Genomic DNA, 26,125 nt, shown 5'->3' on the forward strand with positions numbered 1-26,125 from the left:
TATGGCAATCACAAAAGTTTAGAATATTGTTATTGTTGAATATCTTGAAACAATGCTCAAGCTCTCTGTTTCTTAATCTGGATTAGTGCTTAAGCTGACAGGAATGTTTTTCAGGAAGGTATACCAAACCACACTAGATACGAAACAAGTCAAAAAGACCTTGAAGTGCCTCTTGTAACTCTTACGTGGCTGTAGCTAGCCTCCTATGGCCTAATATGCCCTGTTGTTACTCTTCTCATATGAGGTAGCCATCTTGTTTACAAAGGCAGATAACTCTCCTTCCTGTAGAAAACCATTCTTGGAAGCTCTACTCTGCTGTTGACTGCTGTTCAGATATTGCCATGCTATTATATGATATGTTTCATCTGTAGTTCAGTCATCTGCAGATACTGACAGTTACTACAAATATATTTTTAAGTTTCTATACTAAAGTTAGTCCAGTGGTTGTCGTGGTGGAGATTGTGCTGTCTGAGATGTAGCACTGAGATCAACTGGTCTCCAGTAAATGTTGGAAGATAACAATGTAGCTGATGTTGTAACTGGTGGTGGGGGTGTTGATGGAGAAGTTGACTAATGTCACATGGTCTCGTTCCTGTGTCAAGTACATGAAGACTGTACAGTTGTTGATGTTGCAGTTTGTGGTGGAGGTGGTCACGTCAGAGAAGCGGCGCCATCTGGAAGAGGACAGCCAGGAGAGTCGAGAACAGCAGCAGTAAGTGGTGTGGTCAGACTCCCAGATGTTCATATGTATTAATTGGGTCAGGTAATTGGGTTAGTTGAGTGGTTGAAGCGTTTGTTCGTCACATCAAAGACCCAGGTTCGATTCCCCACATGGGTGCATTGTGTGAAGTCAATTTGACAACAAGCAGGGTTCATTCACTCATATATGTCACTGCTGGACTGGCTTGAACACTGGTAGACAGAAAATACGATTTGTCGAGTGTCTTTGTAATATGATATAGTAGGTATAAAGTTGTGTTAAACATGTCTATTTTGGTATGGAATGACACAAGTGTAGTAATCTTGTGTTCATCACCTGATGAAGCAGAAAGAATATAGTGAGTGATTGAGTTTAGTTTTACGCCGCTTTTGGCAATATTAAAGCAATATCACTTCAAAAGACACCAGAAATTAGATTCACACATTGTACCCACATGGGGAATCGAACCCGAGTCTACGGCTTTACGAGGGAATACTTTAACCACTGGGCTACCCCACCGCCTCTTCAACATAGCTGACTCAGCACCATTCACCCTTTTTTAATTTTGCTCCAGATTCATTTTGTTCATCTGCGTGTATTTTAGTAGTGTAATGAAACCTTTGTTTCAGATTATTAAACACACTTCTTGGATTTACCCGAGTCTTCAGGATTTTGACTGAATGCAAAAAGGTAAAAGGATGAAAGACATGGAATTTGTTTAAGCTTTTATGCATGAAATATTGGGGGACAGGGATGTTTGGTAAAGCAAATTATACATACTGGACAAAATATAGTTTAGCCTTGAGATAACATAAGAAAATGTTTGAGAGGCAGGTCCTGACAAATAATGTTTTATTAAACTGTAGTAAGATTTTTATCCTTCTTTGACAGAGAAATATTTGATGCTTTGAAGCAGAGACAAAACTTGATGCTGTCTTTAACAAGTATCACAGTCCATGACTGAGAATGTTGTACTGTCGGTACTGCTGCCCCTTAACTATCTGTGCATTTTATCATCCAAAACTGTGTTCCACAGGAGATATCGCTCGTGTGAGATCATATGATATCTCCTAGGAGATATTATTTTTACAGTAGATTTTGTACAATGCCCTGACAATGCTATGACGTCATGAACTTGATGACGTCACAATGCTATGACATCGCTGCACTGCAAGTCTAGTACAGTCTTCAGAGATGTACATTTTTCTTTGAAAAAACTAATGAAGAAGGACTTTTGATGATAAATAGAATCTCACCCTCGTGTCTTCTGATATCAAATATATCAACACTCGTTGATAAAAGTAAAAATGTCCTCGCCAAGCCTCGGATATTTGTAACTTTATCAACTCGTGGAGATATATTTGATATCAGAAGACACTCGGGTGAGATTCTCTATGTAAAAACAATCGGGCATAGCTGTATTCTTAGATGCACCAGGATGTACTGGTCATTGGTTGTGTCCCTTAGATGTGTGAGGATGCACTGGTCATTGGTTGTGTCCCTTAGATGCCCCAGGATATATAGGTCATTGGTTGTGTCCCTTAGATGTGTGAGGATGCACTGGTCATTGGTTGTGTCCCTTAGATGCACCAGGATATATTGGTCATTGGTTGTGTCCCTTAGATGCACCAGGATATATTGGTCATTGGTTGTGTCCCTTAGATGCACCAGGATATATTGGTCATTGGTTGTGTCCCTTAGATGTGTGAGGATGCACTGGTCATTGGTTGTGTCCCTTAGATGCACCAGGATAAATTGGTCATTGGTTGTGTCCCTTAGATGCACCAGGATATATTGGTCATTGGTTGTGTCCCTTAGATGCACCAGGATATATTGGTCATTGGTTGTGTCTCTTAGATGCACTAGGATGTACTGGTCATTGGTTGTGTCCTTTAGATGCCTCAGGATGTACTTGTCATTGGTTGTGTCCTTTAGATGCCTCAGGATGTACTGGTCATTGGTTGTGTCCTTTAGATGCCACAGGATGTACTGGTCATTGGTTGTGTCCTTTAGATGCCTCAGGATGTACTGGTCATTGGTTGTGTCCCTTAAATGCCCCAGGATGCACTGGTAATTGGTTGTGTCCCTTAGATGCCCCAGGATGTATTGGTCAGTAGTTGTGTACCTTAGGTGCCCAAGGACGCACTGGTAATTTGTTGTGTCCTTTAGATGCCTCAGTATGTACTGGTCATTGGTTGTGTCCCTTAAATGCCCCAGGATATTTTGGTCATTGGTTGTGTCCCTTAGATGCACCAGGATATATTGGTCATTGGTTGTGTCCCTTAGATGCACAAAAATGTGTTGGTCATAGGTTGTGCCCCTTAGATGCCCCAGGATGCACTGGTCATTGGTTGTGTCCCTTAGATGCACAAAAATGTGTTGGTCATAGGTTGTGCCCCTTAGATGCCCCAGGATGTACAGGTCATTGGTTGTGTCCCTTAGATGCACAAAAATGTATTGGTCATAGGTTGTGTCTCTTAGATGCCCCAGGATGTACTGGTCATTGGTTGTGTCCCTTAAATGCCCCAGGATATTTTGGTCATTGGTTGTGTCCCTTAGATGCACCAGGATATATTGGTCATTGGTTGTGTCCCTTAGATGCACCAGGATGTACTGGTCATTGGTTGTGTCCCTTGGATGCACCGGGATATATTGGTCATTGGTTGTGTCCCTTAGTTGCCCCAGGATGTACTGGTCATTGTTTGTGTCCCTTAAATGCCCCAGGATATTTTGGTCATTGGTTGTGTCCCTTAGATGCACCAGGATATATTGGTCATTGGTTGTGTCTCTTAGATGCACCAGGATGTACTGGTCATTGTTTGTGTCCCTTAAATGCCCCAGGATATTTTGGTCATTGGTTGTGTCCCTTGGATGCACCGGGATATATTGGTCATTGGTTGTGTCCCTTAGATGCTTCATTATGTACTGGTCATTGGTTGTGTCCCTTAGATGCACCAGGATGTATTGGTCATTGGTTGTATCCCTCAGATGTGTGAGGATGCACTGGTCATTGGTTGTGTCCCTTAGATGTCTCAGTATGTACTAGTCATTGGTTGTGTCCCTTAGATGCCTCAGGATGTACTGGTCATTGGTTGTGTCCCTTAAATGCCCCATGATGCACTGGTAATTGGTTGTGTCCCTTAGATGCACCAGGATGTACTGGTCATTGGTTGTGTCTCTTAGATGCACTAGGATGTACTGGTCATTGGTTGTGTCTCTTAGATGCACTAGGATGTACTGGTCATTGGTTGTGTCCTTTAGATGCACTAGGATGTACTGGTCATTGGTTGTGTCCCTTAGATGCCTCAGGATGTACTGGCCATTGGTTGTGTCCTTTAGATGCCTCAGGATGTACTGGTCATTGGTTGTGTCCTTTAGATGCCTCAGGATGTACTGGTCATTGGTTGTGTCCTTTAGATGCCTCAGGATGTACTGGTCATTGGTTGTGTCCTTTAGATGCCTCAGGATGTACTGGTCATTGGTTGTGTCCTTTAGATGCCTCAGGATGTACTGGTCATTGGTTGTGTCCTTTAGATGCCTCAGGATGTACTGGTCATTGGTTGTGTCCTTTAGATGCCTCAGGATGTACTGGTCATTGGTTGTGTCCCTTATATGCCCCAGGATGCACTGGTCATTGGTTGTGTCCCTTAGATGCCCCAGGATGCACTGGTCATTGGTTGTGTCCCTTAGATGCACAAAAATGTGTTGGTCATAGGTTGTGCCCCTTAGATGCCCCAGGATGCACTGGTCATTGGTTGTGTCCCTTAGATGCACAAAAATGTGTTGGTCATAGGTTGTGCCCCTTAGATGCCCCAGGATGTACAGGTCATTGGTTGTGTCCCTTAGATGCACAAAAATGTATTGGTCATAGGTTGTGTCTCTTAGATGCCCCAGGATGTATTGGTCATTGGTTGTATCCCAGCCTTTTCGTGAGCAGGTGTTGGTATCTTTCTTGTAGGTTTAACTAAAGTGACTATCAACAACGATATGTGCCAACTTCCATCCACACAAAGTGTCATGGCAGGCCATGCGGGAACTATTGTTAAAATCAGTGTTATCCTTTGTCACTCACTCACTCTGTACTTGTGTTTGCAGCCTCTGATCGGACACAACATGTTGATGGACCTGATGTTCTTGTATGACAAGTTCTTCCAGCCCTTACCACGTGAGTGTAACCACAGTGTAACCCTAGGGCACTTCTCAGCCCTTACATGCGAGTGTGTAACCGCAGTGTAACCCTAGGCCCTTCTCAGCCCTTACATGTGAGTGTAACCACAGTGTAACCCTAGGCCCTTCTCAGCCCTTACATGTGAGTGTAACCACAGTGTAACCCTAGGCCCTTCTCAGCCCTTACATGTGAGTGTAACCACAGTGTAACCCTAGGCCCTTCTCAGCCCTTACATGTGAGTGTAACCACAGTGTAACCCTAGGCCCTTCTCAGCCCTTACATGCGAGTGTAACCGCAGTGTAACCCTAGGCCCTTCTCAGCCCTTACATGTGAGTGTAACCACAGTGTAACCCTAGGCCCTTCTCAGCCCTTACATGCGAGTGTGTAACCGCAGTGTAACCCTAGGCCCTTCTCAGCCCTTACATGTGAGTGTGTAACCGCAGTGTAACCCTAGGCCCTTCTCAGCCCTTACATGTGAGTGTAACCACAGTGTAACCCTAGGCGCTTCTCAGCCCTTACATGCGAGTGTGTAACCGCAGTGTAACCCTAGGCCCTTCTCAGCCCTTACATGGGAGTGTAACCGCAGTGTAACCCTAGGCCCTTCTCAGCCCTTACATGGGAGTGTAACCATAGTGTAACCCTAGGCCCTTCTCAGCCCTTACATGGGAGTGTAACCACAGTGTAACCCTAGGCCCTTCTCAGCCCTTACATGTGAGTGTAACCACAGTGTGTAACCCTAGGCTTCTCAGCCCTTACATGTGAGTGTGTAACCGCAGTGTAACCCTAGGCCCTTTTCAGCCCTTACATGTGAGTGTGTAACCACAGTGTAACCCTAGGCCCTTCTCAGCCCTTACATGTGAGTGTAACCACAGTGTAACCCTAGGCGCTTCTCAGCCCTTACATGTGAGTGTGTAACCGCAGTGTAACCCTAGGCCCTTTTCAGCTCTTACATGCGAGTGTGTAACCGCAGTGTAACCCTGCAGAGATTTGTCCAAACCAAGAACACTTCTCAGGCAAATTAGGATAAATAATTCCTTTGTTCAAAATTGGTGCTGTAAAGTAGCAATGCATGTCGCCTGTATGTAGACATCACCGTAGTTATTGCTTTAGAATGAACGGTGGGGTAACCTAGTGGCTAAAGCGTTAACTCGTCACACCGAAGACCCGGGTTTGATTCCCCACTTGGGTACAATGTGTGAAGTCCATTTCTGGTAGCCCCCGCCGTGATATTGCTGGAATATTGCTAAAAGCGGCGTAAAACTCAACTCACTCACTGTAACTCACTTACCATTACTATAGCAGCAAGAATTGGAGATGCTTATGCCACTGACAAATCTTACTGACATCTGCTGCACACTTGGATCTGAATAGTGGTCTCAAGTGGTTGTCAGGTTGTGGGAAAGATGTTGGATATTTCAGTGCATCAAGCAGAAACATTCATCGAAACATTATTCATTTCAGGCAAATATCAAGATTTCAAGAACAGCTTACATCAGCTCTTTCCTATCATCTACGACACTAAACACATGGCCTTCTCTTTGAGAAAGGTAAGATCATCCCCTGTTTTTGTGTGTGTTTTCTTTGCACTCCAACATGTATGAAGCGAGTTAGCCAGCCTGATCAACCTGTCACGTAATCACCTCTTGCTTATAAGCATGGGGTGCTCAACACCTGGATATTGGTACATCAATATGATTGAAGACTGTGTGACTGTTTTTTGCATAAGTTTTAGTGAGGTTAGGTTCACGCTGCTCTCGGCAATATTCCAGCTGTATGGAGGCTTTTTTTTTTGCATGAACAGAATATTGCTAATCATAGCATAAAACTACACCCACTCACTCACTGTATATAATAACTTGACACTGCCAGTATGATGACAACATTGTTTGGCCGTATTGTGTGAGAGGTTGATTGTTGTTTGGCTTCCTGTTGAGAAACATCACACAGTGGTCAGATCAGAAAGGCGCTTCACACATTGTACTGATCTGGAGAGTAGAACCCATAGCCTTCAGGGTAATGAGTCAATACTTTAACCACTGCACTACCCACTGGACCTTGCCTACCAGTTCCACATGACAACACTGACACATTTGTGACCTCTTGTGTGCTTCTAGGGCGTTTGTATCGTTTGCTGTGTTACACTGCACTTTGCAGTATTCCAGCTATATGGTGGTGCTCTGTAAATGATCGAGTCTGGACCAGACAATCCCGTGATCAACAGCGTGAGCATTGATCTATGCAATTGGGATATAATAACATGTGTCAGCTTAGTCTGACATCCCAATACCGTCAGTCGCCTCTTGTTTGCTGAAGACCAATTCTAGCCCAAATCTTCACTAATTGTCGGTTATAGGAAAGAAGTTAGCATTTTTTAACTTGTTTGTTTCAGGAATTGGAAGACAAAACATTGGTGGAATCAACCTCCCTGCAAAGTCTGTACTCATCATTGGACAGGTACAACATGCTCTGTATATATGTATTTAGTAAGGTGTGGAATGTGTGATAATATGTTTACCAATCTGATTGAGTTTATCCCAGCATGATTTGGTGACCGATGGAATTAATCTAGTGACTGATGTGATCAGTTTTGTAACTTTTCGGTGTAATATGTTCCTGATATGGTGACTCTAATGCCTAACTGCTTGCTGCTTGTGTAACATGTCTTATGATGATTGAGATGACACTCTTGATCAGTTAATGGACTACAGACAACGTACTTGTGTCTGAACTTTGTTTTAATACCTGTGATACTTAAATGAGAAGAAATCCCACATTTCATGGAAATATTTTGGATGTATTTCATCATTTGAAAAAAATATACAGTAGATAAGGTATGTCTTTATAAATGGATAAACAGAGAGTTCTATTATAGTAATGGACTCTCAGCGTTGGTAATACCATTGTCACCTAGTGGTATGGATGCCTGATTCCAGAAACAAACAGTTCCTCAATAATGGATGTGTTTGTTTCCAACAGCATCCAGGGCAAGCAAAGGGTTCTCTTCTCTCCTGATATACAACATGGCGCTGGATACGACCGATATCGTAAGTGGACTTGCTCTTTCACTGAGACAACATCCTTACTACATTAACCATGCCAAACAAGTCTGAGGTCAGACATCTGCAGTGCTTACCCTCCATACCACTGTCTGAGGTCAGACATCTGCAGTGCTTACACTCCATACCACTGTCTGAGGTCAGACATCTGCAGTGCTTACCCTCCATACCACTGTCTGAGGTCAGACATATGCAGTGCTTACACTCCATACCACTGTCTGAGGTCAGACATATGCAGTGCTTACCCTCCATACCACTGTCTGAGGTCAGACATCTGCAGTGCTTACCCCCATACCACTGTCTGAGGTCAGACATCTGCAGTGCTTACCCTCCATACCACTGTCTGAGGTCAGACATCTGCAGTGCTTACCCTCCATACCACTGTCTGAGGTCAGACATGTGCAGTGCTTACCCTTCATTCCACTGTTTGAGACTCAGACATCGGCAGTGCTTACCCTCCATACCACTGTCTGAGGCCCAGACATCTGCAGTGCTTACCCTCCATACCACTGTCTGAGGTCAGACATCTGCAGTGCTTACCCCCAATTCCACTGTCTGAGACCCAGACATCTGCAGTGCTTACCCTCCATACCACTGTCTGAGGCCCAGACGTCTGCAGTGCTTACCCTCAATACCACTGTCTGAGGCCCAGACATCTGCAGTGCATACCCCCCATACCACTGTCTGAGGCCCAGACATTTGCAGTGCTTACCCTCAATACCACTGTCTGAGGTCAGACATCTGCAGTGCTTACCCTCCATACCACTGTCTGAGGTCAGACATCTGCAGTGCTTACCCTCCATTCCACTGTTTGAGATTCAGACATCGGCAGTGCTTACCCTCCATACCACTGCCTGAGGCCCAGACATCTGCAGTGCTTACCCTCCATATCACTGCCTGAGGTCAGACATCTGCAGTGCTTACACTCCATATCACTGTCTGAGGTCAGACATCTGCAGTGCTTACACTCCATACCACTGTCTGAGGTCAGACATCTGCAGTGCTTACACTGCATATCACTGTCTGAGGTCAGACATCTGCAGTGCTTACCCTCCATTCCACTGTCTGAGGCCCAGACATCTGCAGTGCTTACCCCCCATACTGTCTGAGGCCCAGACATCTGCAGTGCTTACCCCCCCATACTGTCTGAGGCCCAGACATCTGCAGTGCTTACCCTTCATACCACTGTCTGTGGCCCAGACATCTGCAGTGCTTACCCTTCATACCACTGTCTGAGGCCCAGACATCTGCAGTGCTTACCCTCCATACCACTGTCTGAGGCCCAGACATCTGCAGTGCTTACCCCCCATACTGTCTGAGGCCCAGACATCTGCAGTGCTTACCCTTCATACCACTGTCTGAGGTCAGACATCTGCAGTGCTTACCCTCCATACCACTGCCTGAGGCCCAGACATCTGCAGTGCTTACCCTCCATTCCACTGTCTGAGGCCCAGACATCTGCAGTGCTTACCCTCCATACCACTGTCTGAGGTCAGACATCTGCAGTGCTTACACTCCATATCACTGCCTGAGGTCAGACATCTGCAGTGCTTACCCTCCATATCACTGCCTGAGGTCAGACATCTGCAGTGCTTACACTCCATATCACTGTCTGAGGTCAGACATCTGCAGTGCTTGCACTCCATACCACTGTCTGAGGTCAGACATCTGCAGTGCTTACCCTCCATATCACTGCCTGAGGTCAGACATCTGCAGTGCTTACACTCCATACCACTGTCTGAGGTCAGACATCTGCAGTGCTTACACTCCATATCACTGTCTGAGGTCAGACATATGCAGTGCTTACCCTCCATTCCACTGTCTGAGGCCCAGACATCTACAGTGCTTACCCCCCATACTGTCTGAGGCCCAGACATCTGCAGTGCTTACCCTTCATACCACTGTCTAAGGCCCAGACATCTGCAGTGTTTACCCCCCATACCACTGTCTGAGGCCAAGACATCTGCAGTGCTTACCCTCCATACCACTGTCTGAGGCCCAGACATCTGCAGTGCTTACCCCCCATACTGTCTGAGGCCCAGACATCTGCAGTGCTTACCCTTCATACCACTGTCTAAGGCCCAGACATCTGCAGTGTTTACCCCCCATACCACTGTCTGAGGCCAAGACATCTGCAGTGCTTACCCTCCTTACCACTGTCTGAGGCCCAGACATCTGCAGTGCTTACCCTTCATACCACTGTCTGAGGTCAGACATCGGCAGTGCTTACCCTCCATACCACTGCCTGAGGCCCAGACATCTGCAGTGCTAACCCTCCATTCCACTGTCTGAGGCCCAGACATCTGCAGTGCTTACCCTCCATACCACTGTCTGAGGTCAGACATCTGCAGTGCTTACACTCCATATCACTGTCTGAGGTCAGACATCTGCAGTGCTTACCCTCCATACCACTGTCTGAGGCCCAGACATCTGCAGTGCTTACCCTCCATACCACTGTCTGAGGTCAGACATATGCAGTGCTTACCCTCCATACCACTGTCTGAGGTCAGACATCTGCAGTGCTTACCCTCCATTCCACTGCCTGAGGTCAGACATCTGCAGTGCTTACCCTCCCAAGTGTGGATATGGTGAGTAGGTCATAGATCAGTGTAAGCTCACCTTGTCCAATGTGGATATGGTGAGTAGGTCATAGATCAGTATTAGCTCACCTTGTCCAATGTGGATATGGTGGTGAGTCAGGTCATAGATCAGTGTATGGTGAGCTCACCTTGTGTCCAATGTGGATATGGTGAGTAGGTCATAGATCAGTGTAAGCTCACCTTGTCCAATGTGGATATGGTGAGTAGGTCATAGATCAGTGTAAGCTCACCTTGTCCAATGTGGATATGGTGATAGGTCATAGCTAAGCTCACCTTGTCCAATGTGGATATGGTGAGTTGGTCATAGATCAGTGTAAGCTCACCTTGTCCAATGTGGATATATGGTGAGTAGGTCATAGATCAGTGTAAGCTCACCTTGTCCAATGTGGATATGGTGAGTAGGTCATAGATCAGTGTAAGCTCACCTTGTCCAATGTGGATATGGTGAGTTGGTCATAGATCAGTATTAGCTCTCCTTGTCCAATGTGGATATGGTGAGTAGGTCATAGATCAGTGTAAGCTCACCTTGTCCAATGTGGATATGGTGAGTTGGTCATAGATCAGTATTAGCTCTCCTTGTCCAATGTGGATATGGTGAGTTGGTCATAGATCAGTGTAAGCTCACCTTGTCCAATGTGGATATGGTGAGTTGGTCATAGATCAGTGTAAGCTGACCTTGTCCAATGTGGATATGGTGAGTTGGTCATAGATCAGTATTAGCTCTCCTTGTCCAATGTGAGTATGGTCGGGCTAACCATTACTTGATTACTTTACACACATCATTGGTCTGGCTAACCATTACTCGATTACTTTACACACATCATTGGTCTGGCTAACCATTACTCGATTACTTTACACACATCATTTAGTACTGAAATTAGGGGTGGTGAGGTAGCTTAGTGGTTAAAGTGTTTTCTTGTCACACTGAAGACCCGGGCTTGATTCCCCACGTAAGTTAAATCAGTGAAGGACATTTCCGATGTCCCCTGGCTGATGTTGCTGAACTATGACATGAAACTATGCTCATGCACTACTCCAAGATGAACTGTATCAACAGTGTGTGCTGATAGTGTCTTGATATCTTATTGTTTCAGTGTTCCTGAGGTTAGCACACATTATAACTCTGAAAGATGTCAGGTGAGTTGGTTAGCTAGTTTTGAAATGGAGTCTACTTGTTAAGAGAATCTATACCTTGATGAATATAGGCATTATTTAAACGTTTCTTTTGTAAAGTTTATGTATATATTCTGATAGAAATATGTTTTATCTATACATTCAGTTGAAAATGGACGTTTGTTTAGACTGCAGAGAATGGCAAGAGGATCATCAACATCTGATCATGAGTTGCCAGCTATTCGATCTTTACTCGATTTGGAGCGGTGGGGTAGCCTAGTGGTTAAAGCGTTCGCTCATAAGACCAAAGGCCTGGATTCGATTCCCCACATTGGTACAATGTATGAGGCCTCTGGTTTACTCCGCCATGATATTGCTGGAATATTGCAAAACGCAGTATAAAACCCAACTCACTCACTCACTCTTTACTCAGCACCCTGTGGGGTTCTGGGATAGATTAGGTTCCCAGCCAACCATGTGGATTGTAAGAGATGTCACACTGGGTCAAGTGGTCAGGTGACATGGCTGATTGCAGTCCATTGTAGTTATGTCGTGCAGCGTGTCCATTGGTATTTACAGGTCACTGTGACACAGCTGGAATATTGCTGACTGCGGTAATTCACAAGAAGCCAGGCAACTCACCCAGTAAATCACCTGTTAACTTCCAAGCATGGACTGGTTGTAAGAGACTCCTCAGTGAACTGAATGGCTAGACTTACATAGCAATGTACCCCCAGCGGCATGGATCATTGCTATAATACCAGTCACTGGTTTGTCTGGCCCAGACATCAAGCAGGTCGTATAGCTGGGATGCTCTCGACTGAATACCAGTGTTGGAAAAAATGGCACATGCTACTGTTAAGCCATCAAGAGACTTGTGCCTGAACAAAACATCTAAAATTAACTTTGACTGCCCTTAGTTAATCTTTTAAAAAGTCTTGTAACTGACTATTGTAAAAAGCTTGAGTGTAAGGATTAAGGGCAAATGAAACAAATGTTGTGGTTCCGATTACACCTCTTTAAAATTTAGGGTAAGTAGGTAGGATATTTTTATACCCCCGCTACGAAGTAACAGGGGTATATAGCGTTCATTCTGTCCGTCCGTCCGTCCGTCCCGAAACTTTGTCCGGAGCATATCTCTTAAAGTTTACATGCTAGGTTCACCAAACTTCACACACATGTTAATCATTACCCATTGATGTGCCTTTTGCTATTTTAAAGTTTTTTCAGAATTTAGTTTTTTTGCTGTTTCCATGGAAACACGACTTAGGCTGTGACTATGAGGATGTCGTCTTGTCCGGAGCAGATCTTCCAAACTATACATGCTAGCTTCATCAAACTTGGTACACATATCAAGCATGTTCCCTAGATGTGCCTTTTGGGGTTTAGATCCAGATATGAATTGTATTTTTGCTGTTTCCATGGGAACACGACTTAGCCAAATGTGTTCGATTATTTTGTCCAGAGCACATCTCCTAAAGTTTACATGCTAGGTTCACCAAACTTCACACACATGTTAATCATTACCCATTGATGTGCCTTTTGCTATTTTAAAGTTTTTTCAGAATTTAGTTTTTTTGCTGTTTCCATGGAAACACGACTTAGGCTGTGACTATGAGGATGTCGTCTTGTCCGGAGCAGATCTTCCAAACTATACATGCTAGCTTCATCAAACTTGGTACACATATCAAGCATGTTCCCTAGATGTGCCTTTTGGGGTTTAGATCCAGATATGAATTGTATTTTTTGCTGTTTCCATGGGAACACGACTTAGCGCCAAATGTGTTCGATTATTTTGTCCAGAGCACATCTCCTAAAGTTTACATGCTAGGTTCACCAAACTTCACACACATGTTAATCATTACCCATTGATGTGCCTTTTGCTATTTTAAAGTTTTTTCAGAATTTAGTTTTTTTGCTGTTTCCATGGAAACACGACTTAGGCTGTGACTATGAGGATGTCGTCTTGTCCGGAGCAGATCTTCCAAACTATACATGCTAGCTTCATCAAACTTGGTACACATATCAAGCATGTTCCCTAGATGTGCCTTTTGGGGTTTAGATCCAGATATGAATTGTATTTTTTGCTGTTTCCATGGGAACACGACTTAGCCAAATGTGTTCGATTATTTTGTCCAGAGCACATCTCCTAAAGTTTACATGCTAGGTTCACCAAACTTCACACACATGTTAATCATTACCCATTGATGTGCCTTTTGCTATTTTAAAGTTTTTTCAGAATTTAGTTTTTTTGCTGTTTCCATAGAAACACGACTTAGGCTGTGACTATGAGGATGTCATCTTGTCCGGAGCAAATCTCCCAAACTATACATGCTAGCTTCATCAAACTTGGTACACATATCAAGCATGATCCCTAGATGTGCCTTTTGGGGTTTAGATCCAGATATGAATTGTATTTTTTGCTGTTTCCATGGGAACACGACTTAGAGCCAAATGTGTTCAATTATTTTGTCCAGAGCATATCTCTTAAAGTTTACATGCTAGGTTCACCAAACTTCACACACATGTTAATCATTACCCATTGATGTGCCTTTTGCTATTTTAAAGTTTTTTCAGAATTTAGTTTTTTTGCTGTTTCCATAGAAACACGACTTAGGCTGTGACTATGAGGATGTCATCTTGTCCGGAGCAGATCTTCCAAACTATACATGCTAGCTTCATCAAACTTGGTACACATATCAAGCATGATCCCTAGATGTGCCTTTTGGGGTTTAGATCCAGATATGAATTGTATTTTTTGCTGTTTCCATGGGAACACGACTTTGAGCCAAATGTGTTCGATTATTTTGTCCAGAGCATATCTCCTAAAGTTTACATGCTAGGTTCATGCTAGGTACGTGCAAAATGTATTTGATGGTTACCTGACCACGGCATATCATCGAAACTATACATGCTAGGTTCACCAAACTTAATACACAAGTTAGTCATGACCCACAGATATGCCATGTGCTAAAAAATAGCAATCTTCATCTACGTCCATTGTGTGCAACATGAGACAGTCAAGTTCAATTGTATGTCAGGTTTCCACGGAAAACACAAAAAAAACTAGTTTCCATAAATTATTACCGTAATCAGTACATGCCAAAACTATTATCTAACATGTATATAAAGTTTAGTAGAGTCAAAGAGAAAGTCTTGTGAGCTGCTGATCCTTGTCACATTATATATATCAATATCAGTCATTTCCATGTCCCAAAGTGGGAAGCGGGGGTATGTGAGCTTTGCTCACTTCTACACTTGTCATATAAGTTCTTTAGAAGTAAATGTGTAATTGTTTATTCAATCCAGCTTGCAGTAATCATGTCGACTTTCTCTATCAGAATGACAAATGTCCGACAGTGCTGGGAAAAAACAATGGTATCTGAACACTTATTTTATTAATAGCACTTGAAAAAAATAAGGTTGGCACCAGAATTCAACGGTCGGTCAGGTAATAGGAACCACAACATTTTTCTAGGCCTAATCCCAGTTTGATCTACATTCATCCTTTAAAATCAGACTTAGAGTGTAGAGTGAATGAGTTTAGTTTTATGCCACTTATGTCTTATTCAAGCAACATCACAACAGGGGCACCATAATAGGGCTTCATTGTACCCATGTGGGGAATCTTCGGTGAGATGAGCGGATGCTTTAACCACTAGGCCACCCCACCTGCCCATCTGACTTAGATACGCCTGAAATACATGTATGTAATTACGGTATTTGTTTCTTTCTGTTCCAGATCTACTGAGGCAGAGCCATGTTCTTTCATGCAGTACAGCCTTGCCTTGAAGAGTAACCTCAACAGTGTCAACATGATCCGGGCTGCCCAGTCACATATTGTCAGTATATAGTTTGGTAATCTACAGAGAGTGAGTTTAATTTTACGCCGCTTTTAGCAATATTCCAGCAATGTCACGGCGGGGAATCAAACCCAGGTCTTTAGCGTGACGAGCGAACGCTTTAACCATTAGGCTACCCCACCGCCCCAGTGATATTGTAGAGCACAAGCAGGTCTTCTTTAAGGCAGCCATTAGGCTACCCCACCGCCCCGGTAATACTGTAGAACACAAGCAGGTCTTCTTTAAGGCAACCATTGGGCTACCCCACCGCCCCGGTGATATTGTAGAACACAGGCAGGTCTTCTTTAAGGCAACCATTAGGCTACCCCACCGCCCCGGTGATATTGTAGAACACAAGCAGGTCTTCTTTAAGGCAACCATTAGGCTACCCCACCGCTACCGGTAATACTGTAGAACACAAGCAGGTCTTCTTTACGGCAACCATTAGGCTACGCCAGCACCCTGGTAATCTAGAAATCTTTAGCACCTGAATTAGTAAGTCTTAAGATACAATGCTGAGTAGCTCCTCCAAGTACATCACTACTGTGACATCATGTCATTTATAGTAGCAAATAATGTATCATTTCTTGTTTGAGAGTGGTATGTGATTCCAACACTGTTTACAGTACAACACTTGTGTGTGTGTTCCAGAGACTTGATGCTGCTGATCCTCCGTCCAGGAAACCCGAGCTGCTGTATGTCAAGTCTCGAAGGATTGGCCACAGCCTTAGTGCAGAGCAGGTGATAAAATCTAGGAATAGGTCTGTTGTAGATGTTTTACATGTTGAAATTTTTTTGATTTCTAATCATATAATAATTTGTTTGATCCACCAAAATTTGACAAGTTTTCAAGGAAATTTCAGAATATCAAATTTGGAAAATCAGTAATATTCATGGTTGGACCAAGTTTATCTGAAAAATATTGAATTGTTTGATTCTGTTCTATATGGACCATCAATCCTTGCTTGAGATTAATAGTGACAGTCCTCAGCACATTTGTACTTTTAGAATTCTAACACAACCTTCTTCTATACCAGCTGGCACAGTGGTTTTCACCGTACGGTTCTGTAGACGTGAGGTTGATGAGTGCACAGCGTGGGCTGGTTGCCACGGGAAACTACAGGTGGTAAGTAGTGATCGCATAGTAGACCGGTTGCCATGGGAAACTACAGGTGGTGAGTAGCAATCACATGGGCTGGTTGCCATGGGAAACTACAGGTGGTGAGTAGTGACCACAGTATGGACTGGTTGCCATGGGAAACTACAGATGGTGGGTAGCAATCACACAGTGTGGACTGGTTGCCATGGGAACTACAGATGGTGGGTAGTGAACACAGTGTGAGCTGGTTGCCATGGGAAACTACAGATGGTGAGTAGTGAATGCAGTGTGGACTGGTTACCATTGGAAACTACAAGTGGTGAGTAGCAATCACACAGTGTGGGTTGGTTGCCATGGGAAACTACAGATGGTGAGTAGTGATCACTCAGTGTGGGTTGGTTGCCATGGGAAACTACAGATGGTGAGTAGTGATCACATAGTGTGGGCTGGTTGCCATGGGAACTACAGGTGGTGAGTAGTGATCACAGAGTGTGGGCTGGTTGCCATGGGAAACTACAGATGGTGAGTAGTGATCACACAGTGTGGGAAGGTTGCCATGGGAAACTACAGATGGTGAGTAGTGATTGCACAGTGTGGGCTGGTTGCCATGGGAAACTACAGATGGTGAGTAGTGATCACACAGTGTGGGAAGGTTGCCATGGGAAACTACAGATGGTGAGTAGTGATTGCACAGTGTGGGCTGGTTGCCATGGGAAACTACAGATTGTGAGTAGTGAATGCAGTGTGGGCTGGTTGCCATGGGAACTACAGGTGGTGAGTAGTGAGCTTGACCTGCATCATTTCTGTATTTACCACTCACGGTAAGCTGAGACAGAAAGGATTTTCATTGTAGAGTCAAGGCCGACAAACTTAATCGTCCATGTTTCGCTGTTGCCTTGAACACACCCATGTTTGTTTCAGTGCTAAGGACATCCTGGAGAATTTCAAAAAGCATGACCAGATCCGAGTGTGTTACTACAGTGTTTGGAGACATTCCCCGGTAGTCAGAAGAGCATTATGGTGAGTTCCTACAGGGACAGTAACAACACTCTGTCACAGGTGGTGAAGCAGTACACTAGGGTTTTAAGCTTCTTCAACAATATTCCAGCTCGATGCTTCATGTAATCATGATAAGTTGTTATATTTGTTTCTCTGTTATGTAATGCCACACTCAGCTATGTTCAAGAGGGGTAGTGGGGTAGCCAAGTGGTTAAAGCGTTTGCTTGTCACTGAAGTACCGGGTTGAATTATTCACGTGAGTACAATGTGTGAAGCCCATTTCTCGTCCCCCCGCTGGAATATCGCAAAAAGCGACGTAAAACCATAGTCACTCACTGACTCCAGCTACAGTAAGTAGACCAGGCAATCAAGTGATTGGAATACTGAGCATGGACCCACACAGCTGGGATATACACAGACAACATAGTCACAGAGACTAGTTTGTTGCCACTCGCAAAGTATGAATAGTATTTTACCTGATGGTTGGCTCAGTGGTCTTGTTATTCAAACTTGATTCTAATGCGGAGTAAGTTTTCAGTTTTGATTCAGTACCCGAACCTGCTGCAACCAAGTGAATTTATATTGTTGCACCATCAAAATATTGGTTGCACCTTCAAAATATTGGCAATCAAATTACTGTCACTGCCAGCAGTAGATTCCTAACAGCAAACTGAATAAATATCTTTCACAGGGGTTCAAAATTTTCTTAAAAAGTCACTTGCCAAAGTCACTTGCCACAGGGCAAGTGACTTTAAGAAAGTAACTTGTCCTGACTATTTTTCCACTTGCCCTGATTTTATGAAATAATAATGATGATGTAATTATGAAAGAATAAATCAACATGGTATTTGATGTTAATGTTTACCGGACTATTTATTGAAAAGTGATCAATAGCAAAGAAAGAAAACTCTACTTCATTATTATTGCGAAATTGAATAGCTACATTTTGAGCAGATATGAAATTAAATCCAAGTTTATTTGCAGTTTGAAACCATAAGTGGAAATTATCTAGTAGACCACGGACAAGTAAGATACCATTATTTTATTGCCCGAAATGAAAACTGACTTGTCCCGGGGCGTCGGGCGATGGGATTATGAACCCCTGCTTTCATCTCCAACTGCTCGCATGCTGGATGACTGGTGGAATGTGTTGACAGATGATTGCATTTTGACTGACATTTTCATTCATAGATTTATTGGTGTGCTCAAGTGTTTGGTCTACCTAACTGAATCACGAGCATAAAAACTTACTTGTTTATCAGAGCTCCAGATAAGATTTACCTCATGTGGGTACTGTACCCACTATATTTTTGGGGAGTGGGTATTATGAATGCTGAGTGGGTATTTCATTTTCCGTTACCCACTGCTTTCAAATATGTGCGTATTTCAGTCATTTTACTCACCTAAACATTATGTCTTTGAGTAAGATTACAAAGCAGGTATGTTCTGCCATATGTCATACCTAATCAAAACCAACTTAAATATAATGGAAATGATTTCATAAAACAATCACCCATCTTATACTGACAGTACAACACTAATCCTATACTAACAGTAAAACTTGATAGCAATCAGTCTTTTTCATTACACAAGCGATTTTTATAAATAAATTCTGTACGAATTGAATTTGTTTTGCGTATCTAACATTTTAAATGCGTAATTGGTATGCAACAATTATTTTTCAATGCGTATATTGAATTTTCTATGCATATTTTACTCGGATATGTAGCTTATCTGGGCCTCTGTTTATATGTATGTTGAGAACTGATTTACTAGATACACTCCATAGAAAGCTTATTAAATACTTGAAATATTGACTACTGCCATACACGTTTTACTTGCTTGGGTGAAGCCTGAACATAATCAAGTCAATCCCTGTATTGGCAACGCCCTGTCACCAGAGTATGTGAGTGGTGGTGGGGTAGTCATGTGGTTAAAGTGCTCGCTCGTCATGCCTAAGACCCAGGTTTTCAATTCCCTTCATGGGTACAATGTGACAGGCCCATTTCTGGTATACCCTGCCTTGATATTGCTAGAATATTGCTGAAAGTGGCAATAAACTAAACTCACTCTCCCAGGGCATGTGGTCAGAGGCTGTGGTGACCTGCTAGGATTGGTTCACTGGCAAATCTCATACACACTGAATGGCATGTGAAACAAAAAATATACTGAGGGAAACAAATAAGGGACCACCTCTTCATGGCAGTGTTCCTTTATTTATTCTCAGATATCCTCCCACACCACTACTAAGAGCTGATGAGGAAATATGGAAAGAAAGAAGAAAATGCTTGAATGTTCCTTTATTTGTCTCTCTCAGTATATTACCGTAGATAAGCCGAATTTTGAGGACCAAAAATAGCAGTCTGTAGAAGGGGGTTGGCTTATCTATGGGTTACAGGGATGATTCAGTTAAAACCTACCCAATAATAAGACAAGATGAATTTTGATGCAGTGATCTTAAAAATGTATGATCTGTTATTTTATAAAGAGAAATATATATCTTAGTATTGTGTCATTTTAATTGCAGGTTTCGCTCTATAAATGCAAAATATTTATAATCATAACTAAGATTGTGCAAGAGTTTTTTGGTGTATTGCCTAATAGTTTTTATGGATGGGACATTAATTAATTATATTACAGGACCAGTGTTGTGGTGTCAGGGGGCATCTGCTTGTGGGTGCTCTACTCCAGCAGCAGGAAGACCTGATGAAGGAACATCAGTGACAAGGATGATAGTATTGCAGAAAAGGAAGAAGCTGTGCAACTCTGCCCTGAATGGAATGGCCATCGACTGATTGAATAGTTGTTTGATTGTAGGACTACCTAATATTTCATCTTTAAACCCTGGGTTGATGCAATATTAAATTGAAGTTTCCAGAAACAATTGGTCATTATCTGTGCAGAGATAAATATTTTCGCTCAAAATAAGAAAATAATGATTTAACACATTATTTGTGTAACCTATTTACATGTTTGTATGTTCGTATGAAGCAAAGCAACGGTAGAAGAACATACAACGAAGTTTGAAATGATAGACACACCCTTTTCAGATTTGAATAAGCATCAAGTGGAAGATCCAACACACATTGCCTTTGTTCTTGTGAGTTAACTACCCTAAACCAAAAGGATCAAAGACGTAGGCAAGATTTGTGTGTAGCCTAGAAACAGATGTGATATAAATAACTATTACTATTATCATTATTTATTATTAATATAGTTAATGGCTCCAGAAGCTGTTATATCAGGCTGCTGGATGTAAATGAAATGTTGCTGTAAGCAAGTTTAAATAATACATTGCATTTGTAATATCGCAATAACTGGTGCTATACATTAAGGATGTGAATCAGGACACAATAAAATATTAGATTTTCTGCATATCAGCATGGAAAGTAGCAAAGCAGGAAGCATTCGATTGTTGTAGCATGAATGAAATCCCCAGTAGGATTTATTCTATGAAGTAATTTCGCTGGCTTCAGAGATGTCCATACATACAAGACTAAAGGGGAACAAGAATAAAGGATAATGTCCAGGTCTCAGAGAAATTAATTGATAATGGTACGAGAAGCCAACATAATCAACGAAGAATGGACACAGTGATCCGGTGGTTGAAAGGATTCACATGTGGTCAACTTGCCAAATTCGCCGACCACGCCATTCACTGTTTCTAATTACATAATTTATGGCGGAATCACATCAGACCAAGAGTATAATTCATGGGTCATGACTTGCACGGTAGTGCATGCCTCCCCTCACATTCGCCTTTAATCATCACGTGTGATGCCATAAGCAAACTGATTGTCGATCCGCCATGACGCTGTTCGGATTGAAAACTAATGGTCACCGACGCGTTCGTTTTCCCGCCGTAAGACAGTCAAAGAATGCATGTCTCAGTTTGCAAACATCGTCATTACAGCTGAACATGGCATTTCAACAATCAGCTTAAGAAAGAGATGCATGCGTTGTGTGTTAGGTGGGTGTATGCAGAGATCATGTGTATGCGTGTTCGGAGAGAGAGACAGACGAGATAAAGAGACAGGAAATGATCCGACAATCGGCATTTCACGTAATGTCGTTATAGAGACTTGTAAATCATAACTAAGTTAACGTAAAAACATAAGTGAATAACTTAATCAATATAAAATGCGTCTATAAGATGTATTACTTACGCATCCCAAACCAATATTATGTTTAATATGAAGTGCAAGGACGGTATTACGACAACTGGATTAAAACTGGTTTCGAAGCAAAAGTGCGTGACCGCTTGCTGGACGGAAACCTAGTCTCTACGTTTATTTGGTGTGCCTTCGGTGGAACGCTCTTATGGCAAGCTGTTTTTGAAATATCTTTAGAAATTAGTGATATCTGCATTCTATTTAAAGATATCAATACTGGTAAATAAATAGAATGTATCTTTAATCAATTGCTCATATCCAAAAAATGATTACATATATCTTAAAATGTAACAGATATCAAGAAAATATTTCATGATATATCTGAACGTGTATCAATAAAATAATTACGATTGTGGTGGAAATTAATTCAAGATATCTTTAATTCAAGTTTTATTGGGAAAAATATTGCAGATATCCACAAACGCATTGCTGATATATTTGACCAGGGATAATCTACGTTGTATAGTCTCCCTGATTTGACTCAGTTAGAGATATCTTCAATTCAATTAGCGATATCCTCAGTCCTGGCCGTTACTGATATCTAAAATCAAATTAAAGATGTCATTAATAATTTTGAAGATATCTTTTAATCAATTATTGATATCAATAATGAAAATAACAGGAAAGAACGGCAAAAATTATCTCTATTCGAGATATCTTTGATTCATTTCAAGATATCTCCAATTCAATTCAAGATATCTCTGTTTTCATTCAAGATATCTTAAAGGCACACTGTCACACATTTCCGACAATATTTTGGCCTATATTTTATATATTAGGGGATATGCGCTCACTTTAGCTTCCTATTGACGCAATAAAAGACTTATTATTAGTATTTCGTATTACATGTAAAAACGGGTTGTCATTCGCCTGCAGACCTTCTTTGAAGTGGGGCGATGGGATAGCCTAGTGGGTAAAGCGTTTACTCGTCACGTCGAAGACCCGAGTTCGATTCCGCACTTGGGTACAATGTATGAAGTCCATTTCTGGTGTCCCCCTCCGTGATATTGCTGAAATATTGCTAAAAGCGGCGTAAAACGTAACTCACTCCTTAATGCAGCCCATTCGTGAGCTACTCATGTTACTCCGGGACAAGCCGAATACCGATGTTCTTGGAGTAAACGAAAGGGGTGAGTTGTGATGAATGTGTGCAGCAGTTAGGATGCGATTGCGTTGCACCGTCTATGCATATTGAGTGCTTGTCGGAGAGGGTCTCACACACGAACGATGGAGTTAACACGTAACAATAAAAATAAATGTGTTGATTTATCCAAAGGTAGTTGTAAGCCTGACATTGGCATTAATCTTAGAAAATGACAACTTAAATCGTAACACTGAAAAAGACTATTAATGATGGAGATTTGTAAACTGTACGATTGTTTGTTTTTTGTTTAACATCGCACTCAGCAATATTCAATCTATATGGCGGCTGTCTGTAAATAATCCAGTCTTGACCAGACAGTCCGGTGATCAACATCATAAGCATCGATCTATGTAACTGGGATACGATCATTACGATGACATAGACCAACGAAGTCAGCGAGCCTGACCACCCGATCCCGTAAGTCGCCCTTTACCACAAGCATGGGTTGCTGCAGACCAATTCTAAGCCGTATCTTCACGGTCCTCCTTTTTACGAAATGTAAACATACCAATTTTAGCACACAAACTAGCACCTGCTTTCATAAAATTGACACCATGAGACGCAAATTAACCTGCCGATTATTTGTGCTAACCTTCGCAAATTCACTCCAAACGAAAAGCCGTATCATCGACTAGGATGTCCCCGCTGAAGAAATATGTATCTGCCAGAAAGGAGAAGTACCTATGAGATAGTATATGCCACGTCACCATTAATTTCGGGTGTAGTGGCACTGAAGATTATGTCAAGAACGTTACATTGTTCGTGAAAGGACGTCAAAATCGGAATGCGTTGCTTGGAGACGGCCTTAAAGTGAGATAGTGAGTGATATTTTAGCAATATCACGGCGGTGGACACCAGAAATGGCCTTCATATATAGTGCCTATGTGGGGAATCGAACCGGGGTCTTCTGTCTGACGAGCGAACACTTTAACCACTAGGCTACCCTACCGCCCCTTTAAAATAATCGTCGTCGAGGGCAACGCCCGTTGATGTGACAGCCTTGTGAATACTAGGCCTTGGTATTGGTAAGTGGACACGTTTATCTCGGGAAACAAGCTCCAGAAGTAAAGTTGATCTTATCTAAAGACATATCTGCTGAAAGGAATAAGAGCTGAGGAATCTGGACTTGCCAAGTTATTCAAGACCAGTTCGACTCCTGTTCATAATACATTGTATTCTCTGCGGTATGGATGACTGATTTCTCAGGTGTGACTTCTCGCGATCGGGTGTGACTATTCTTCCCGTATGTGTTGGGTATGGTAACCAAAGTCAGTACTATTTTAACACTTGTGGCTAGTTTCAGGAAGGTAGGCAGCCAGGCCTCGAGCTAGAACAAGGCGTCACCAAAGTTCAGAGTATTATCCGATATATCCACGTTTTTATGCACTTTACAGCGTTTTGAAATTATTTATGGAAAAGGATTGCTAACAAGATGGCGTACACGACATCTGCCTATGTACAGTTTCCCCAACATAATTTGTCCTGTGGTTTGTTTGGTTGTTCTTTAACGCCACACTCGGCAACATTCCCGCTACGTGGTGGTTGAACTGTGGAATCACCAAACCATTGCGCCCAATCGGTCTGACAGTTCTGATTGGTTGACCTCTGTAACGTTAGGTCGCGATCTACAAGCTCCTCAATGATGTCTGTTATTTTGCTGGTAAGTTTTCTCATGTTGTTGTACCGCACCTTCCCTTCTCGAACGCATTTCAACTTGTCCGCCCTATGAACGTGTTAAGCCTTCAGAGATATTCGTAGATATTACCTCAAAGTGCATTTCCTTACAGACCGTAGCCATAAGATAATCCAATCTTTGAGCAAAGTGTAGACTTTGGTAATGAAGATGTATATATTGATGAAGACAATGCCCCTGTCGAGCAGCGGGCGTCACATGACTCTACTATTAATAGATTTGGACGCATTTTATTGGATTTGTGTTATGTTTGTCGTCTGTATATATTGAACGGGAGAGTTGAAGGTGACAAAGGCGGCGAGTTTACCTATGTAGGAGAAAGGAGTTCTAGTGTTGTTGATTACTTCCTTGCATCTGTTAGTTTTTTTGAGTTTGTAGAAATGCTAGATGTTGGTGATCGGTTAGACTCTGACCATTTCCCTCTTGAGTTATCTTGCGGGTTTCCTTTAAGCAGTCATGCTAAGCGTACTGTAGATTGTGATGATCATGACGCTGACTTTAGATTTGTCTGGGATGAATCGAAGATAGACTTAATTACTGCATCATTGAGACAGATGCTGCATATCAATGATAATTCTTTATTAACTAAACTTGAAAATTCCCATGAAGAGGGCATTGCAGATTTTGTACATCGTCTTCTTCATTCAGCTTCAAATGTGAAAAGACAAATGAAGCATTTTGATCCTGGAACTAGTTAACCTAAACTGAATAAAACTTGTAGACAAGCGAGGAAAGAAAGCAGGAAAGCCCTAAAAAGTTTATTCGATGTCGGAGTGAATATAATCGTAAAGGTTACTGCAGACTTAGAAACATTTATAAATCTTCTTGCAGAAAGTGATATCCAATCGTCAAGACTTGAGCGACTTAATAACTCCCTAAACAGCCCGAAACTATTTTGGAAACATGTGCGTTCTCTGCAAAGTTCGCTGTACCCCCATAGGAAATATATTGCAAACGAAATGGCTATGTCATTTTAAGAATCTCATTTCCAAGGAAGATATTGCTTACGACGTTGACAATTGGTTATCAGATTGTGACAGCGATGTGCTAAAAGAAGAGTATAATGATGTTGATAGGCTTGTGCTGGAATCACCTATTACGGAATATGATATATTGGATACTGTGTCTCGTCTTAAAGTTGGTAAATCTGCTGGAGTTGATGGTGTTATTTCAGAAATGTTGAAATACTCATTACATGACATTATGCCCTTCCTGGTTAAAATGTTCAATCGAGTATTTGATACAGGTCGTTTTCCTTCCGTCTGGGCACAATCTATTATTATCCCGTTATATGAAAACGGAAATGCACAAAATCCTGACAATTATAGGGGTATTTCGCTGACTAGTATTCTAGGTAAAACTTTTACATCTATTGTCAACAGCATGTTAACACATTGGTCGAATATGAGAGATTTAATACCGGAATCTCAAGCAGGATTTAGAAACGACTGCTCAACATTTGGTCATATATTTACCTTGTATGTTATTTTTGCCAGATATTAATCCTTTGGCGAGCGAAAGTTGTATGTAGCTTTTGTA

The 26,125-nt window shown here is 42.3% G+C and overlaps 1 protein-coding gene across 1 annotated transcript in view; it reads left to right on the top strand.

Annotated features, from left to right (window-relative positions):
* The window catches only part of LOC124290116 (pre-piRNA 3'-exonuclease trimmer-like), a 38,454-nt gene extending 17,996 nt beyond the window's left edge, over positions 1-20,458 (top strand). Inside the window, exons 10-22 of the mRNA XM_046726809.1 lie at positions 636-712; positions 1,330-1,390; positions 4,796-4,865; positions 6,330-6,415; positions 7,258-7,322; positions 7,845-7,924; positions 10,539-10,562; positions 11,619-11,661; positions 15,380-15,479; positions 16,131-16,220; positions 16,517-16,605; positions 17,500-17,598; positions 20,218-20,458. Of these exons, the coding sequence (XP_046582765.1) occupies positions 636-712; positions 1,330-1,390; positions 4,796-4,865; positions 6,330-6,415; positions 7,258-7,322; positions 7,845-7,924; positions 10,539-10,562; positions 11,619-11,661; positions 15,380-15,479; positions 16,131-16,220; positions 16,517-16,605; positions 17,500-17,598; positions 20,218-20,284 (951 nt within the window). The 3' untranslated portion in view covers positions 20,285-20,458. The remainder of the gene's footprint in view (positions 1-635; positions 713-1,329; positions 1,391-4,795; positions 4,866-6,329; positions 6,416-7,257; positions 7,323-7,844; positions 7,925-10,538; positions 10,563-11,618; positions 11,662-15,379; positions 15,480-16,130; positions 16,221-16,516; positions 16,606-17,499; positions 17,599-20,217) is intronic.
* Positions 20,459-26,125: the final 5,667 nt, after the last annotated feature.

The sequence above is a fragment of the Haliotis rubra genome, unplaced genomic scaffold (assembly GCF_003918875.1).
Source record: "Haliotis rubra isolate DU_JTF1 unplaced genomic scaffold, ASM391887v1 Scf458, whole genome shotgun sequence".
Classification (NCBI taxonomy): domain Eukaryota; kingdom Metazoa; phylum Mollusca; class Gastropoda; order Lepetellida; family Haliotidae; genus Haliotis; species Haliotis rubra.